Source organism: Scatophagus argus, chromosome 16 (genome assembly GCF_020382885.2).
Source record: "Scatophagus argus isolate fScaArg1 chromosome 16, fScaArg1.pri, whole genome shotgun sequence".
NCBI classification, from domain to species: Eukaryota; Metazoa; Chordata; class Actinopteri; family Scatophagidae; genus Scatophagus; species Scatophagus argus.
Window position 1 is genome coordinate 10,239,931 of NC_058508.1, and position 16,780 is coordinate 10,256,710.

At 37.7% G+C, this 16,780-nt stretch overlaps 1 protein-coding gene and 1 gene segment (V, D, J or C); both read left to right on the forward strand.

Moving 5' to 3' along the window:
* The first annotated feature begins 425 nt into the window (after positions 1–425).
* Positions 426–16,780, forward strand: part of ighd (immunoglobulin heavy constant delta) — a 68,361-nt gene continuing 52,006 nt past the window's right edge. The window contains exons 1-3 of one of the 4 annotated variants that reach the window (XM_046415529.1): positions 426–560; positions 2,269–2,577; positions 3,381–3,694. In XM_046415529.1, the coding sequence (XP_046271485.1) occupies positions 542–560; positions 2,269–2,577; positions 3,381–3,694 (642 nt within the window). In that variant the 5' untranslated portion in view covers positions 426–541. Of the gene's footprint in view, positions 561–1,657; positions 1,822–2,268; positions 2,578–3,380; positions 3,695–16,780 lie in introns of those variants that run through there. The other 3 variants (XM_046415528.1, XM_046415532.1, XM_046415533.1) reach the window with 3 other exon arrangements.
* LOC124073345 lies at positions 14,372–14,818 on the forward strand. The segment is given in 2 exon segments: positions 14,372–14,420; positions 14,502–14,818. Coding segments are annotated over 2 exon segments (366 nt in total).

The window sequence follows — 16,780 nt, forward strand, 5'->3', positions numbered from 1 at the left end:
CCGTGCTGCAGGAACTTCAAGCTGCCAGGGGGATATGATAAAGAAGAAGTGTTTACCAACCACCAGCAAACACACTTAATATTATGCAACCCAGACCATAGGAAATGATATCTCAGGGGAAGTGGTTCATAAATAGCATGGTGGGAATTGCTTTGTCAGGGGGAACATATTTGCCTTTCTTGATTTAAACAGCACTTTATAGTATTTGTATTAGAAGCAGACTGTAATATATCACTGTGACAGCTACTTTGACTACTGGGGGAAAGGAACTCAAGTCACAGTAACTTCTGGTAAGTCATCATCAAAGAACTTTTAATATTTTTCTGGTTTATTTTTACATTTATGTTGGTTTAAATTGCATGTAAACTACAATGTAGTTTACAGCAAAAGCCAGGATTGAGTTATATGTTATGCATACAATATTTTACTGAATTAATAAAATGATTTATAAGATACTACCAGATGTAAGATATTTTTGCACGAAAGTGCCATTGAAACTTGTCACTGTGACTACTACTTTGACTACTGGGGAAAAGGAACAATGGTGACCGTCACATCAGGTAAAAAGAGATTATTTTTTCTTCATTTTGAAAATGGAAAAATTACAATGTTTAATTTAGTATATTTAGACCTCAGTGGCATCAGCGGCATCTTTAAGGTGCTTGTTTTGGTATGTTGGGTGTGTTGACTTGTTACACTGTGATGATGCTTTTTGGGGAAAAGGCACGATGGTCACAGTTAAATCAGGTAAGCCAATCTTTTTTTTTTTTTTATAAGGCATGCATTTTGATTTAAAACAGTTTTTGTATTTTTTAGGAAATCTTAGTTGTGACTTAGTTGGTTCACTTCTGGAATGCTGAACGTTAAATTTGTTCTAACCAGTAGACTCAAAATCATATTCGATTCCATCCTCTGAATCCTTATCTTCAAAATACAAGGAAAATGTGTCAGAGTGTAGATAGAACTGACCATGGAAGGTTTAGATATGTGGGAACAGGTTTTTGTACACAGAGGTTCATAATTTGTTGAACTGTGACTACGCTTTTGACTACTGGGGAAAAGGCACCACGGTCACGGTCACCTCAGGTATGTAGTTTTAATGTCTGTTTGGAGAATACATTTTCTGATGGCATCACTAAAATAGATTTTATTATTTTTATGCAGTCACAACTTTTGGCCAGTGATTAAACAGCCAACAGCAAAATGTAGACTGACAAAAAAGTTGTGAAAATGTTAAACTCCTGGCTCTTGAGTTCAGTGGAAAAAGAATATTATCAACATGTGTACATATTAGTGTAGTTTTAACTGTTGCCAGAACCAAAGGGTATGCCATTACATAATGGGGTACTGCAGAAATGAATTTTGTATGAAGGTTGAATTGACTCTCTTAACTGTGATGGCTGGGCTTTCGACTACTGGGGAAAAGGCACTATGGTAACAGTGTCATCAGGTAAGATTTGTACGATTTCAAATCTACACCAGCGTGTGTTTCGGACTGTAAAGTGTCATGTTGTTAGGGCTTCCATAACTTCTCAGCATGCCAAGTGTCACTTCAAAAGCAAAGTTTGTTAATACTGTTTGTATTTGTAAAATTCAAACAGTAGTATTCTCAGTAGGACTCGCTGGTGGATATTCATGACTAATATATTTTGGGTCATTTAAATGGATTTTAAGAGCATAGGGGGATTAATTAAAGGTTGAGGTAGACTTCTTGCACTCGACAGTAGACTTTTCAAACTAACAGCTGAGTAGATTCAGCACTGTGCTACTACGGTGCTTTTGACTACTGGGGAAAGGGTACAATGGTGACTGTTTCATCAGGTAAGAATACCCTTTAACTTCATAAATCATTGCTGTATTTGACCAAAAGTAGGCTGATACGTTTTTTCTAAGAATAGGACTGCCATCAGCTCAGTTATATGGATGTTTACCAACTTTCAGTTTAAAAAATTCCTATTGACTTTTCTTAAAATTGCCCATTTAAAATAATTTCTAAGAATAACAAGAATACCAAAAATAATATTACTGAACGAGTTTTTATCCAATAAACAACATGTAAATAAATGAGATAAGGAAACAATATATGTATATGCAGGACACTTGAAATTTCCACATTCAGTTTCCACATTCAACAAAATGGTAAGGCTGCGGAGCTTTGCCTTTTTACACACTGATCAAAAAACTTACATTGACTTGGTGAAAAATGTCCTGTTGAATGTTATTTATATATTTGTATTTTATTTACACATTTATTTGTCCCTTTCTTAGCCACTCCACAACCACCAACCGCGTTTCCTCTGATGCAATGTGATGCTGCAACAGCAGACACGATCACTGTTGGCTGTCTTGCCACCGGCTTCACACCCTCCTCACTGACCTATGCATGGAGGAAAAATGGAGTAGCCTTGACAGACTTCATTCAGTACCCTCCAGTACAGAAAAACAACCTGTATACAGGAGTCAGTCAAATCCGAGTGAGGAGACAGGACTGGGACAGTATAAAGACTTTACAATGTGCCGTGACACATCCAGCAGGAAATGCTGAGGTTGGTGTGTACGGAGGCCCACATACTCCTGGTAAGTCACATATAAATACCTGCTCAGCAACTGATTTGAAATCTAGCAGTTTTACATGGTGGAACTGTTACCATATTTTACTATTGTACAAAATAAAAATTAAAAGTTTTTAAATTAAATATGGAAATACAAAAAAACATGCAGAGCAAGATTTGCAAATGATAATGATAACTGATAAATAATGTCATATTGCTAGTAAATAGTCATAGTGGTTTTTCCTGGGAAATATTATTAGAAACAGACCTTATGACATCTTTGTAGATTTATTTTGAGCTGCTACTGACACACGTGAAGTAAATTTGAAAGACAGCAGCAATTTGCTTCAAAGTTTTAGAAACAATTATACTGTAGTCTGTCAAAAGTATAAGACAACTGTTACCAAATTAGATAACATGATGAATATTTAAACGGTTTGGTTAAATAATTTTCATTAAATTTCAAAATTACTTAATTATTAAGAAAAAAGGAGTCAATGTATATGCAGAAGTGAGCCTTAAAGCTCTGCTGCTCAAATATGTAATTGTAATATGACAAGCTTATTTTCCTTTTGATTCTTTTGATGCACTTCAGTAACAAGCTACACTAAACATTAAATTAAAAAGTGCAATTATTATATGCACATGTATGCACAAATTGAATAGTATGCATTGATATGTATATAGTCATATTCTAAGTCTATATTCAATATCTGAACACTGTAGCATATTGTTCACCTTTTCTGCTTTTGCATATACATATATTCTTCCTACTTCTGCACATATATATATATGCTGTATATATATCTGTATGTGTCTGTTTTTTAGAGGAAGACGTCATTAAGCCAAGCCTTAAAGTGTTGGCCTCCTCTGATGAGGAAAACGAAGCCTCCTTCTCCTGCTTTGCCAAAGATTTTTCACCAAACACTTATGAGTTCAAATGGCTGAAAAATGACAAGGACATCGCCAACAAAAAATATGAGCTCACAACACCTGCTAAAGAAACAAAGTATGAGAATGGAACTGTAGTGTACAGTGCAGCAAGCCTTCTCGTAGTGCCGTCCAGTGAGTGGACTTCAGGAACAACATTTACATGTCAGTTTAAGGGGGAAGGTGAAACTGTCACGAATTCATCTGTGACTTCAAGTGACCATTCACGTGAGTAATTGTTTTTTCTTTAAAAATTGTGTAAAATTGAATTTCAATTCTCATAGTTTTTCAGGCATTGCTATTAAATATTAAAATCTTTGCTCAACAGCTGACGAATGTAAACAAACTGATGTGGACATAACGATCTTAGGACCAAGAATGGAGGATATCTTTAAGGATAGCCTTGGACAGATAGTGTGTCAGGTCAATGTATACAAGCCATCTCTCAGTAAGATTTGGTGGGAGAACGAGTTTGGAAAGGAATTGGTTAGTTCCCCACAGGACGCCATTAAAATAACTACAGGGGTATTCAACCTTTCACTTGATATCACATATGATGAATGGAGCCAGGGGGTAAAGCGCTACTGCTTTGTTGAACACACAGAGTGGATGGAGCCAATAAAGAAACTCTATGAAAGGGATGCTGGTAAGAAAACTATTCTGCAGATGTGCACTAAAAGTCTGTGTTTAATTTCTCTTGTCACTCATGCATTATGAGCGTTACTGCTTGGTGCATTTTGTTCAGTAACGCTGTGACAGGAGGCCTAATTATTCTCTCATGCTTGCAGGAGAACAGACTCTGCGTCCTTCAGTGTTTATGCTGCCTCCAGTAGAGCATACTAAAAAAGAAATGGTGACCCTGACTTGCTATGTGAAAGACTTTTTCCCTCAGGATGTTCTTGTGACTTGGCTTGTTGATGATGAGGAAGCAGGCCCAAATTACCACTTCCATACCACAAATCCTGTAGGACACCATGGATCCTATTCTGCTTATGGCCAGTTATCACTCAGCCTTGACCAGTGGCAAAATGATGACGTGGTGTATAGCTGTGTAGTTCACCATGAGTCAGTGGCTAACAGAACTAAAGCTATTGTCAGGTCCGTCGGGTACAAAACATTTGAAAAAATCAACCTGGTCAACCTCAACATGAACGTCCCTGAATCGTGCAAGGCCCAGTAGATGTTGTTCTGTGTCGCTGTGTCTTCTGCTGTTTGTTGTTTGATGTTTGTTGCTTGTGATATGACATTGTGTTTGTCTTTTTAATGCAGATTCAAAATCAAAATAAAAAAAAGCACTTTGCAACTCTGTTGATGTACGTCGCATGCAGTTCATGTCTTTATTCAACCAAAGTTTTGAGCTATGTGTTCATTGTAAGTCTACTGTCACAGTGCTGTCCTAATACAACACAAATGATGTGTAGCATGTTTGAGTTTTAAAGCCCAGTGACATTATTAGCAACTTTGCACATATTGTTAGAATAACTACATCCCCAGCACCCAAACTTCAAAAAACAAAGTAATTTGTTTTTATTTGTACATAGTACATTTACTCTGTTTGTGTGACTTGTCTTTGTAAATGTGTGTTTCCTCTACTGGGTCTTGCACCCCCAACACAAGACACATGACTGTTTCTGGTCTAACTCCAGTTCTGTGGTCTCTCAGTCAAATGATGAATATATGCTGATTCACAAGCCAAGTCACATATTCCATATCAACAATGGAGTCTTTCAGTAGCAATTCATGGTCATTATAGGAGAAATGTATTATTTATCAACCTATTAGCCTTATGATACACCCATAACAATGTGATAAGTAACAAGACAAAACATATACCTTACAGTTTTTTTAAATGTATTAATTTATTTTATTCCTTAATTGGATTGATTAACTGGCAAACTGGTTGATTTTCAAATATTTTGTGTTTGTATTTCAGTGACTTTTGTGTCACCAACTCTTGAAGTATTGGCCTCCTGGAATGAGAAAAATAAGGCCTCCTTCTCCTGCTTTACCAAAGATTTTTCACCAAACTGTTTTGCGATCAAGTGGCTGAAAAATGGCAAGGACATTACCAACAAAATATATGAGATTGAAACTTTCAAGAAAAGAGAGAATGAGACAGGAACTGTACTGTACAGTGCAGCAAGTTTTCTGACGGTGCACTCGGATGAGTGGAGTCCCGGCACTACGTTTACATGTCAGTTTGAGGGAAAAGATCAAAAAAATTATACAACCCTGAAATCATCTGTGACCTACAAAGAGAGTAAAAGTAAATGAGCACATTGCTTTTTCTTGAAACGAACCAATCATCTTTTCCTGTCTCTCTGTCTGTCTGTCTCTCTCCTAATACATAAATTAATTTTTGGGACAAATATGTCCTCCAAGTTTGAAACAATAGCTCATGAGTATAATGAGCCAATTCCTTTGATGACCACTCTGTTAAAGTAAATATAGTCAGTAAATACAGACCGCTCCATTAAAGTAAATATAGTAAATCAATCAGTGTGTCATATGTAGAGGATTTTGCATGCTATAGATGTTGTATCAAATCATTTCCAACTGTACACTATATCCAGAGCTCCTGACTGAACCTAACTATAAGTGGGACAGTACCATGGAGGCAGAAGAAGATAACATGGGAGACACAGCTATCACCTTCATCCTTCTCTTCCTCATCACTCTGCTGTTCACCATTGGAACCACTGCTTTCAAGGTAAAGTTGTGCACAGATTTGCATTTAATTCAACCAGACAAGTGAGTAAACACTTTTATGTATTCAAACTACAAAGATGCAAGAGCAAAAAGGCACTCACTCCTCCTAACCTGAGGTGTAAAATGACAACAGGTTCAATATAGCATAGGGACAATTATTAAAAATTAATGTTTGAACATAATTTGTTACTCTTTTGAGGATCTTATTAACCACACTGGAACAAAAACTATCTTTATCCATTATGCCACTAGGTTTTTACATGTTTTTTTAGAGCTTATACTTCTAAGTTATTGCAACAGAAGCTTAGGTATCAGTGATGATCAACAGAATGTTTGTGCAGTTTCATACTTTGAGACATGATAAACATACAGTTAAAAATTACCTCTGTAAAGCATAGTGATTGTTAAATGTTAAGCTTTTTGAACACAGCAATGATTCTTTTAAATTTTAGAGCTGTTGTCTCTATTGTATGTTCAGTAACATCCCTTTTTTGAAGCTAATTAAGATAAATTATTTTTACATTGGTACAGCAGACTAAATTGGCAGAAAGCAATTGTCACAGCTTCATGTGTGTATTATGATATGTTATTATACAGCAATGTTGTAACTGCAATGTGCATTCATTGGTCAAATAATATTTTTTGCAATATAACCACACATGTGAGTGGTGAGAAATAGCATTTGATCATTTTGCTGCAGTATTACTAATTCTTATATTTTTATTCTTTTTCTGTCTTTTCAGATTAAATGAAACAAGACGAACTGTCTGTAAAAAGTATTTGAAATAAGTATTTTCACATTTTTCTTAAAAATTCATTGCATCATGTAAGTAATCCCAATTGTCCTTTTTTGCCTTTTTTTCAATTTAATTACAAGCTCTTTGTATGTTTTTGAAAATAAATGTTTCAGTGAAGATAATCTTCAAACGTTTTCCTTCTGTGATTTTGAAATGTTCATACAGCATACATTGTCAAAATTTAAGGACATAATATTCATGATTACTTTTCTATATTTTTTGTTTTCCATTATGTATATTGTGTAAAGGGGTGGTGCAGTGGTTAGCACTGTCTCCTCAAAGCAAGAGGGTTCCAGGTTTGAATCCCGGTCTGGGCCCTTCTATGTGGAGTTTGTTCTCCCTGTGCCTGCGTGGGGTTTCTCCGGGTGCTCCGGCTTCCTCCCACAATACCAAAAACACATGCACATTAACTGGCTACTCTACATTGTCCATAAGTGTGTGTGTGGTTGTCTGTCTTTGGGTGTCAACCCTGCAATTGACTGACGACCAGTCCAGGGTGAACCCCACCTCTTGCCCATAATCAGCTGGGATAGGCTCCAGCCAACCCCCCGCCTCCCCCCACCCCCACTCCCACCCTGACAGATAAGTGGTATAGAAAATGGATGGATGTATATTGTGTAAAGTGATATTATGTTCAGGACCTCCACAGCACCTGGAATCAACAGCCCATGTTCAACTCAATATGTAAATTCAGAGATTTTACAGTCGGGTAGTCCTTGAGTCTATTATAAACCGAGAACTAAAACTAAAACCTTCAAGTCATGAGAAACCATGTAAAGTCCATGTGCAAAACATATGTAAACTGATATGAAACATTTAAATGTGCACTCTGTTTCTCTTACTGGCATGACCGCATCTCACACCTGCAGTTTGTGATGCTCCGTTGCTCTTTGCATTGTTTCAGTTCTGCATCTTCGTACTTTTTCTGGACCTTGGTGTTACTCAGTGTTTGCGCTTGCTGCTAGCTCTGATCACTCTGCCCTGTCATGCTTCAACATCTGTGCAAAAGACCTTCAAGCCCAATCTTCACCTGATTCCAACAGATACTGTAAAAGCACAACTTTGCCATCTAGCCTAAATATAAAACATTACACTTAGAACTGAGTCAGCACAGTTGGTTACCTGACCAAACTTTGAAGGTATGAAGAGATGAAATCAGTTCATATCTTAAACATGTTCACATTCAAGGTTTATATTGATGCAAGTAAAAACAGGTAACATGTATAGCTACTATCTCACCCGATTATGACAATCGTTGATATATCAAGAATGTTTTAAGATTAACAAATTCATATTGTAACAAACATTTCTAGCTAAAAGCATTTTTTTCTACAGTTAATGTAAACAGACGCCCATACAGTCATGTTGAGATTCCCAGCTTCAAGACAGTAATGATGGTAGCATCTGAGGTGAAGGTGGATTGCCTGCATTATGTGTATCCTTTGTATGTGATGCCAAGGTGACTGGCTGATGAATGTGAAACTTCCATCCAGTGACAAATTGAACAAGGCCTCAAACACAACTCATTTAGTAAGCACTGTGATGGCTACCTTGAGTCAGTGGAAACAACTGAAATTAATAAAATGTGAGGCTAAACAATGATTCCTCTCGTTGAGATGATCATGAATGCTTCAAATAAGTGGATTATGCAAAATAAAAATCTGGTGAATTTTGAAAGTTAATTACCTAAGATAATACATTCTCTAATGATGCAAATTTCCACTGCAAAGTGAATAAAGGCTTCTGACTTTGAGATTCCACGATGAATGTAATGAACAAATCTTCTAAAATCAAAATACATTGGCAAATTTTGATGAGAGGAGTGGCTTTGATGAAGCCACATTTGATAAAGCCACTCCTCCAGAACACAAGAAGACGCAGCAGGAGGACACATAGAAGAGTTTGGTCTCAAAAGCTGGTTTCCGGTTTCTGGTTTCTGTTTGTAGTCCATTTACAATAGTATTTGCAAATCATGTTTGAGCTGGCTGTGTTTGCATGCATTGACAGAGTCATGTCATGACATGACAGAGTCAGAGACATCATCTCTCGATTCCAACTCCACTCTCACATCTCAAGTTGCTAATCAAACTGTAAGCAATGACCACCTCGTGGAAGAAGTAGTCTTGACCCAGATATCTTTATTCTGGATATTTGCTAGCCACAACAGAAGCCCTGAAACATTTGCTGCTTCTTCTAGAGGCTAAATCGTCATCAAATGATAGCCAGTGGGTACCAAGATTGAGCTGTTGGTAGTACTCACAGAGGTCAAGCTAGAATTTCAGTACTGGAGTTGTATTTTAGCTGCATTTTTGTTCCTTCTGCATTTATATAGAATTTTAATAAAAGAAAAAGAAAAGGAAGAAAACAACTCAACATATTTTACACTATTTATACACTAACTTTAAAACCACAGCAGAAATGTCATCAAGTTTGTTATTTTGAAGTAGAGCTTTTAGTATCTGGACACAGTATTTAATGAAAAAAGATTTATTTACTTGTTACTTGCCAAATTTAGACAGCCACAGCTGGTTAGCTCAGTGCATCAGATAAATATGGAAACATTTAAGTATCAGATCAGACTTGACTGACTAAGATTTCAACATGAATGTAATGAATAAATAAAAATAATATCACTGGACTCATTCCTCCATTCAGATTATACAGATTCAGATATACAAAATGTATTGAACAAGGCTGTCGTGATTTGCTTAATTGATTAGAATAAAATATTTATTTAATTTATATTTATTCTTCCAGGATATGCTCAATACCATAGTATACCATGTCACAATGCTCATGCTCTTGTTACCCAGATTGTCCACAAGAGTGAGACAAAGCTCCACATTTGACAGTGGTGATTTGCTCCCTCTTCTGAGAAACACCAGTTGAGCAGGAATTTGAAGATGCTGACAGGTCTGAACTGGATTCAGTAAATGGTATGATACAGAGGTACATTCACATGAAAACAGAACTTCACCTTTCTATGCATACACACACATACACATACACAGAGTCACTGTAAATGTGTGCAGACTGTTTTCAAGTTAGAGCTGCCTGTCTGTGTCTGTATTTGTATACCTTGTGGGTTTTAAGGAACCCACATCTGGGAGGGATGACACATAGCACATCCAGGCTTACTATTGGATACCTCTGGAGGGATCTGGCACTGTGTTTGCCCTGATTGGCTGTGGAGCGCATGGCAGCCAGCCCAAATCTGTGACGCTGTTGCTGGGATGGAGCTGCAGCATGCTCCTGCCAGTCTTAAGTGCCAAGGGACCGGTAACAGGGAAGCAGGGCACCATGCCCAGCAGGCTGCTTGAGAGCGTCTCACTGTCTAACACCTCCATACACTCCCGTATTCTTATGCTGAGCTCCGCCCTTCTTCTGGGTCTTTGCTTAACCCTTTGAGTGTGTTAAAACAGGGATAAGTAGCAACCCAACATCCTCACACATGTAAGATGACTATACTCCCTTTGCAACTACTGCTGGGGCACCACTGAGCAAACTACTCAACCACAAACTGCCCAGCGGCCAGCTGCAGAAGTTTGTCGTTGCACTCAGCAGCTCCAAATTTTAGAAATGTTGCACTGAATGTGCTGAAAAATCCATACATGCTCAGTCAGTTTTACCTGAGAAAGAAAGATTTATCATTATTTAAAGGAGATTAATCTTATGTTAGAGCTATCAACAAAGAAGCTGTCTGTTGAGCATTCAGATCTTTCTATAACATTTCCTTTTAGACCAAATAAGTTTTGCTTTTACAAAAAAGAAAGGAAAAAAAATCAAAATAGAGGGCAGTAAATAGATGGTCATGGTCATTCTAATGATCATTAAAGTGTTACCTCTTTTTTCACTGTCATGATCAGCATCATCTTCATTGCATGCACACACACAAGCTCATACATAGCTACTGGATGCCTTAAAGTTCCTTTAATGTGGGGATCAATAAAGTATCTATCTATCTATTTATCTATAAATTCAAGAGTTGTTTTTTTTTAATATTTTGAAAAACATGATCTGACCTACTCTAAAGACATATGTACAAACACTTGCTGAAATACACTTAAATTAGTTTACAAAATTAAAATAAAGAGGCAGGGCGGTGCAGTGGTGTAGTGGTTAGCACTGTCGCCTCATAGCAAGAGGGTTCCAGGTTCGAATCCCGGTCTGGGCCCTTCTATGTGGAGTTTGTGGAGTTTGTTCTCCCTGTGCCTGCGTGGGTTTTCTCCGGGTACTCCAGCTTCCTCCCACAATACCAAAAACATGCACATTAGGTTAATTGGCTACTCTAAATTCCCCCTAGGTGAGAGTGTGTGGTTGTCTGTCTTTGTGTGTTGGCCCTGCGATTGACTGGCGACCAGTCCAGGGTGAACCCTGCCTCTCGCCCAGTCAGCTGAGATAGCTGAGATAGCTCCCCCGCGACCCTGACGGATAAGCGGTATAGAAAATGGATGGAAAATAAAGAGGCATTCAATAGCAGAAACCTCATCACCCCACCTCCGGCTGAAGCATCTTGATGCATCTTTGTCCTTTTTTCTGTTACAATTGCTTCAAAAGAACAGATGAAGTGATGTAGGCTTTAATCAAGACACGTCAAGTTTTAAAGCACCATAGTTACAAGAAACAACCAAAATAATCACAATACGCCATTATGAGAATAATTAGTGAGATACACAATGACACTGATGTTCTTTTTATGCTGAAGACTGATGATTTTATAGAGTGGGATGTCAATGCTTATTCATCTATTGGCTGTTGCTGCTTACCCTTAACAGGGTCACAGGGGGCCTGGAGCCTATCTCAGTTGACCCTGGGGGAGAAAAGGGGGACACCCTGGAAAAGGATTGCCATCTCACAGGGGGGGACGTAGAGACAAACACCTATTTACACTCACATTCAGCTATTTTCAGTCACCAGTTAACCTAACCTATATGTCTTTGCACTGTGGGGTGAAGCCAGATGGGCATCCAGGCAGACATGAAGAGAACATGCAAACTCTCTACAAAAACACCTTCTAGCATATTCTAATATGTGTTTAAGTGACTTGCACTTTGTGGTAAGAGCATCACTTACATGGCAAAAGTGATTCAAAGCTTGAACAAATGTCACACACACTATTTTCATCGTCTGTATATATAGGGCTATACAATGTATTGAAATACTTAAACCATGATCATGATTACAATCATAAATAAGGACATATGTTTTGTGCTACTCCGCCACACATGCAAATAGACTTTTTCAGTCAGTAAACCACGACACAAAACTACGATGTGGTGTGTGTGTTTTATTTATCAACACTTCCAGCAGATGGCAACATTCTCCTAATCATATTGACCCAGAACTTACTGTCACCAGTCGGTCTTTCTAACGTTTTACATGTTAACAGAAAAGCATAAATAAGAGCTATCAAAGGCCTGATTCCATTCAGCTGCTTTGGATTTAAGGGCTCTGGCATTATAGACTCTGATACACTGTTACACTGTCACAGCTTCCAGAGCTATCATTCTTTTTCTTAGAAATACTTTTATTTTTAGTCAAACTGTCTGCTGTGAAATAGACCAGTAAACTACTGTGAAGCTAGCTTTAAGTTGGATATTCAACAGTAATATGACCCAGTGACCCCAAATGAATACCAAAAACTTAAACTACTACTACTAATATAATACATCTGAAACAGTGATGTATGTCCAGGAAACATCTCAGAGCATCACTCAGCAGCAGTCCAAATGAGAGGTGAACAGGGTGTTCTCTGTCTTTTCAATGTTGACTAACGGTAAAATAACATTTCATTATCGGTTTGTTTGATTTTTATATTTCTCACATTCACCTTCATTGAAATCACAAGGACATCGATGGAGACCTTCCTGTTGGTTTAGTAGGGACATGGGAACTTGAAGTTTATTCATTCAGGACTAAGAAGGACTATCTTTCTAAACTGTAATGTATGTAACTCCAATCTGTGTCTACCTATGCAACTAAAGAAAACAGAATGAGCTTCATTTAGTGAAAGGTATAACACTGAAACAAAAGCTTAATTCTAACATTTGTTAAAAGATTATCTCAAGGATAACCACTGTTATTACTGGAAGGGGGGGTTAACCAAACGTGTAATTGAACTTGTGAAAAAGAAAAAAACAACTGAGTTGTGATTTCATTTTAAAATATAATACATCTGAAACAGTTAACTCCATGCAGTTTATTATTCTTATGCTGACAGAATGATCATTATGTAAGGCAGATGATTAGAATGAATATTATGTTATACCTGGCATTGTTTTAAATTCCACTTTAATAGCAATACCAAAAATAACATAACATTATATACATTCTAATGTATGGTATATAAATAACATGTAACTGATATTTTAGGGTTAATTTTCTTTTTAAAACCCCAAAAGTATCCAGTGATCACACTTGTATTACCAAAATATGGTAGTAGTAGGTGTGTGCAGTCAGACTCTGACTGAATCTGAACCAGCGGTGAAGCGACCTGGAGAATCGCACAAACTGACCTGTACATATGCAGGAATATCAGATGGTAGTGCTGCTATCAGCTGGATCAGTCAAGTTAAAAGAAAAGGGCTGCAGTTGGTTGCCTTCATTTCTGCTCCGAGTGGAGACACTAAAGCTTATTCCACATCAGTCCAGAATCGCTTCACCATCTCCAGAGACAACAACGTGGACCAGGTGTATCTGCAGATGAACAGCCTGACGACTGAAGACTCTGCTGTGTATAATTGTGTTCAAAGCCACAGTAACACAGGAGGCCACAGAGCTGTTCACAAACTACAAACTCATAACATTTGATGTGACCTTGACAAGGTGAAAAGGTCTTTAAAAGGTTGTGAAAAATATTTTAATTGAAAATACTTTTATTGTTCTTTATGTTTTTTAAGCAGTATCGTTTAGGAAGAGCAGTTGATCATATTTGTATCAAGTGATGGTCTGAATAAACAATGTCAGCAGCCATTCAGTAGGCTGGTGATGCATGAGTATATTAAAAATAAATAGAAAATCAAGTTTTCCCCCAAACAAATGCATGAAAGTCTTTTATTATTATTATTACACATAGTAATACAATTTTGTATGATTTCATTACACACATGCATGTCTTCAAATGTTCCAAAGACACATGAATTAAAACAAGGACAATAACAGCATCAGTTTATCATCACTCAGGAAAAAGCGAAAATGCTAAAAAGCACAGCTTTGATGATGAATTTACACTGTGGAGTCTGGAACAGTGAGGATCAAGAACCACAAAGTAAAACAACCAGTCTGATCTGGTTTGTACATTTTTATGCAAAACTCAGATGTCTTCCACCTCTACTTATGTGACTGCAGACAGGAGGACAGAGAACAGTGGACACACAGTTTAACATGATGGACTATAGGACAGCACTGTTGCTTTTAACTGTCTGCTGGGCAGGTGAGAATATTCACTTATGACAATAAGTATAAACTTATGTTGTCAACTTGGATCACATGAAGATCTGGTTTCTCTTGACAGGTGTTGATGGTCAGACTCTGACAGAATCTGAACCAGTGGTTAAAAGGCCTGGAGAATCTCACAGATTGACCTGTACAGCCTCTGGATTCACATTCAGTGACTTCTATATGCACTGGATCAGACAGGCTCCTGGAAAAGGACTGGAGTGGGTTGCTTATATCAGTCAGCTTAGTGGTAGCGACAAATACTACTCTCAGTCAGTCCAAGGCCGGTTTACTATCTCCAGAGACGACAGCAGACAGCAGGTGTATCTGCAGATGAACAGTCTGAAGACTGAAGATTCTGCTGTTTATTATTGTGCTGGAGACTCACAGTGACTGGAGTTGGTGGAGCAGCTTAACTGAGTTTTGTACTCACACCCTTTGTGAGCTCACTGCACCACAACACTAACAGAACATTTGAAGTGCTGGATCAACATGTTCGAGAAGCTCTGAAGCCTTTCAGGACTTTGAAATCAAACTTCCCACTGAATGATGACAAATTAACAATGAACCACATTTCATTAATACAATATGTGTCAGTGTGTCTGCACTTATGAGAAGACAACATTACTGTAGTTACAACATTACTTTAACCAGAGTGAAAACACTGTCTTAAAATGCTCTGTGTCCAGCAAGATACAATGTTCTCACACCAAGATTTAAAATATTTAAAATGTATTTATTTATTTTACAAATTAAAACCTAGCAGAATGGCAATTAATTTTGCTAAGTTAATCATCCTGATAGTGACATTTAGGTCCATACAGGGTATTTTATAGAAATATGCTCTTTAAATACAAGCACATTTCTGTGCTTTTATGTTGATTTGTGTTTCAATAGGTGTGAACAGTATTGATCTCATCCAGCCAGACTCAATGGTTGTGCAGCCTGGACAGTCTTTGACCATCACCTGTCGACCGTCTGGTTATTCTGTGACTGATAGCAGCTATGCAACAGGTTGGATCAGACACTGTGAAGGAAAACCAATGGACTGGATTTCTCATCAGTGGGGTGGAAGTGGTGGCAGCCTTTTTCAAAATGATGCCCTGAAGAACAAGTTCAGCTACAGCAGAGACACTTCTGCTGGAACAGTGACTCTAACAGGACAGAATCTGCAGCCTGAGGACACAGCTGTTTATTACTGTGTACGTCGACCCACAGTGACACAAACCACCAACAGACCTGCACAAATACCCAGAGACCATGTGACTCAACCACACACACAAGAGGTTTAATGAATTAGTTTAATCTATTTCATTTCAATTCATTCAAGTAATACACAACAAGTACTGCAATCCATAGTGTGCCATCAAAAAAGATTAAGAAACTATGATTTATCTTTTGCATGAAATTATTCCCTTTACTTTCAGTGTGTTCCTTCTTTGTCTTACATCAGTGTTTGTTGGTTTAATGTTGGTCATGAATACCTGCCAAGGAAAAAACTCAAACGGGCTGCAGCTTCGTTTGTTTTTCTCATGAGTATAAACTGCTATAAATTCACATCTTCTCTCCTTCAGACTCAATCATTTAGATATTGGATTTTAAAAATAATTAGGAAAATGAATGATTTGCTCTCACCATAACTGAGTCTTTTCAAAGCTATTTTTATTTGAGAATGTGAAACAGTTTCATAGTTTTACATTGAACTCAGCTTTTACCTTTAGTCATGGTAGGAATTAGATCATTCCTGTTAGTATTTTCTCCAATCTTTATTTATCTCACTGCAAGCTGAAGCAGAGAGACCAAACCAGCATCCAGACATCCAAAACATTTTCATGATGACTTTAGCTACATGTATAATGTTTCTGATGCTGTCACTGATTTCTGGTGAATACACACTTCTGGACTCTTTACTTTCTGTGTCAAGGTTTCTGTTCTGCTCTGTTCTGATCAAACTGCCTTTCTTCCCAGGTGTGTGCAGTCAGACTCTGACTGAATCTGAACCAGCGATGAAGCGACCTGGAGAATCTCACAAACTGACGTGTACATATGCAGGAATATCAGATGACAATGCTGAAATCAGCTGGATCAGACAAGCTGAAGGAAAAGGGCTGCAGTGGGTTGCCTTCATTGGAGTGGAGGCAATAAACTTTATTCCATATCAGTCCAGAATCGCTTTACCATCTCCAGAGACAACAGCAGACAGCAGGTGTATCTGCAGATGAACAGTCTGAAGACTGAAGATTCTGCTGTTTATTATTGTGCTGGAGACTCACAGTGACTGGAGTTGGTTGAGCAGCTGTACAAAATCCTACAGGACTGATCTCTCAGGTTGTTTTTTTTTTTGTTGTTTTTTTA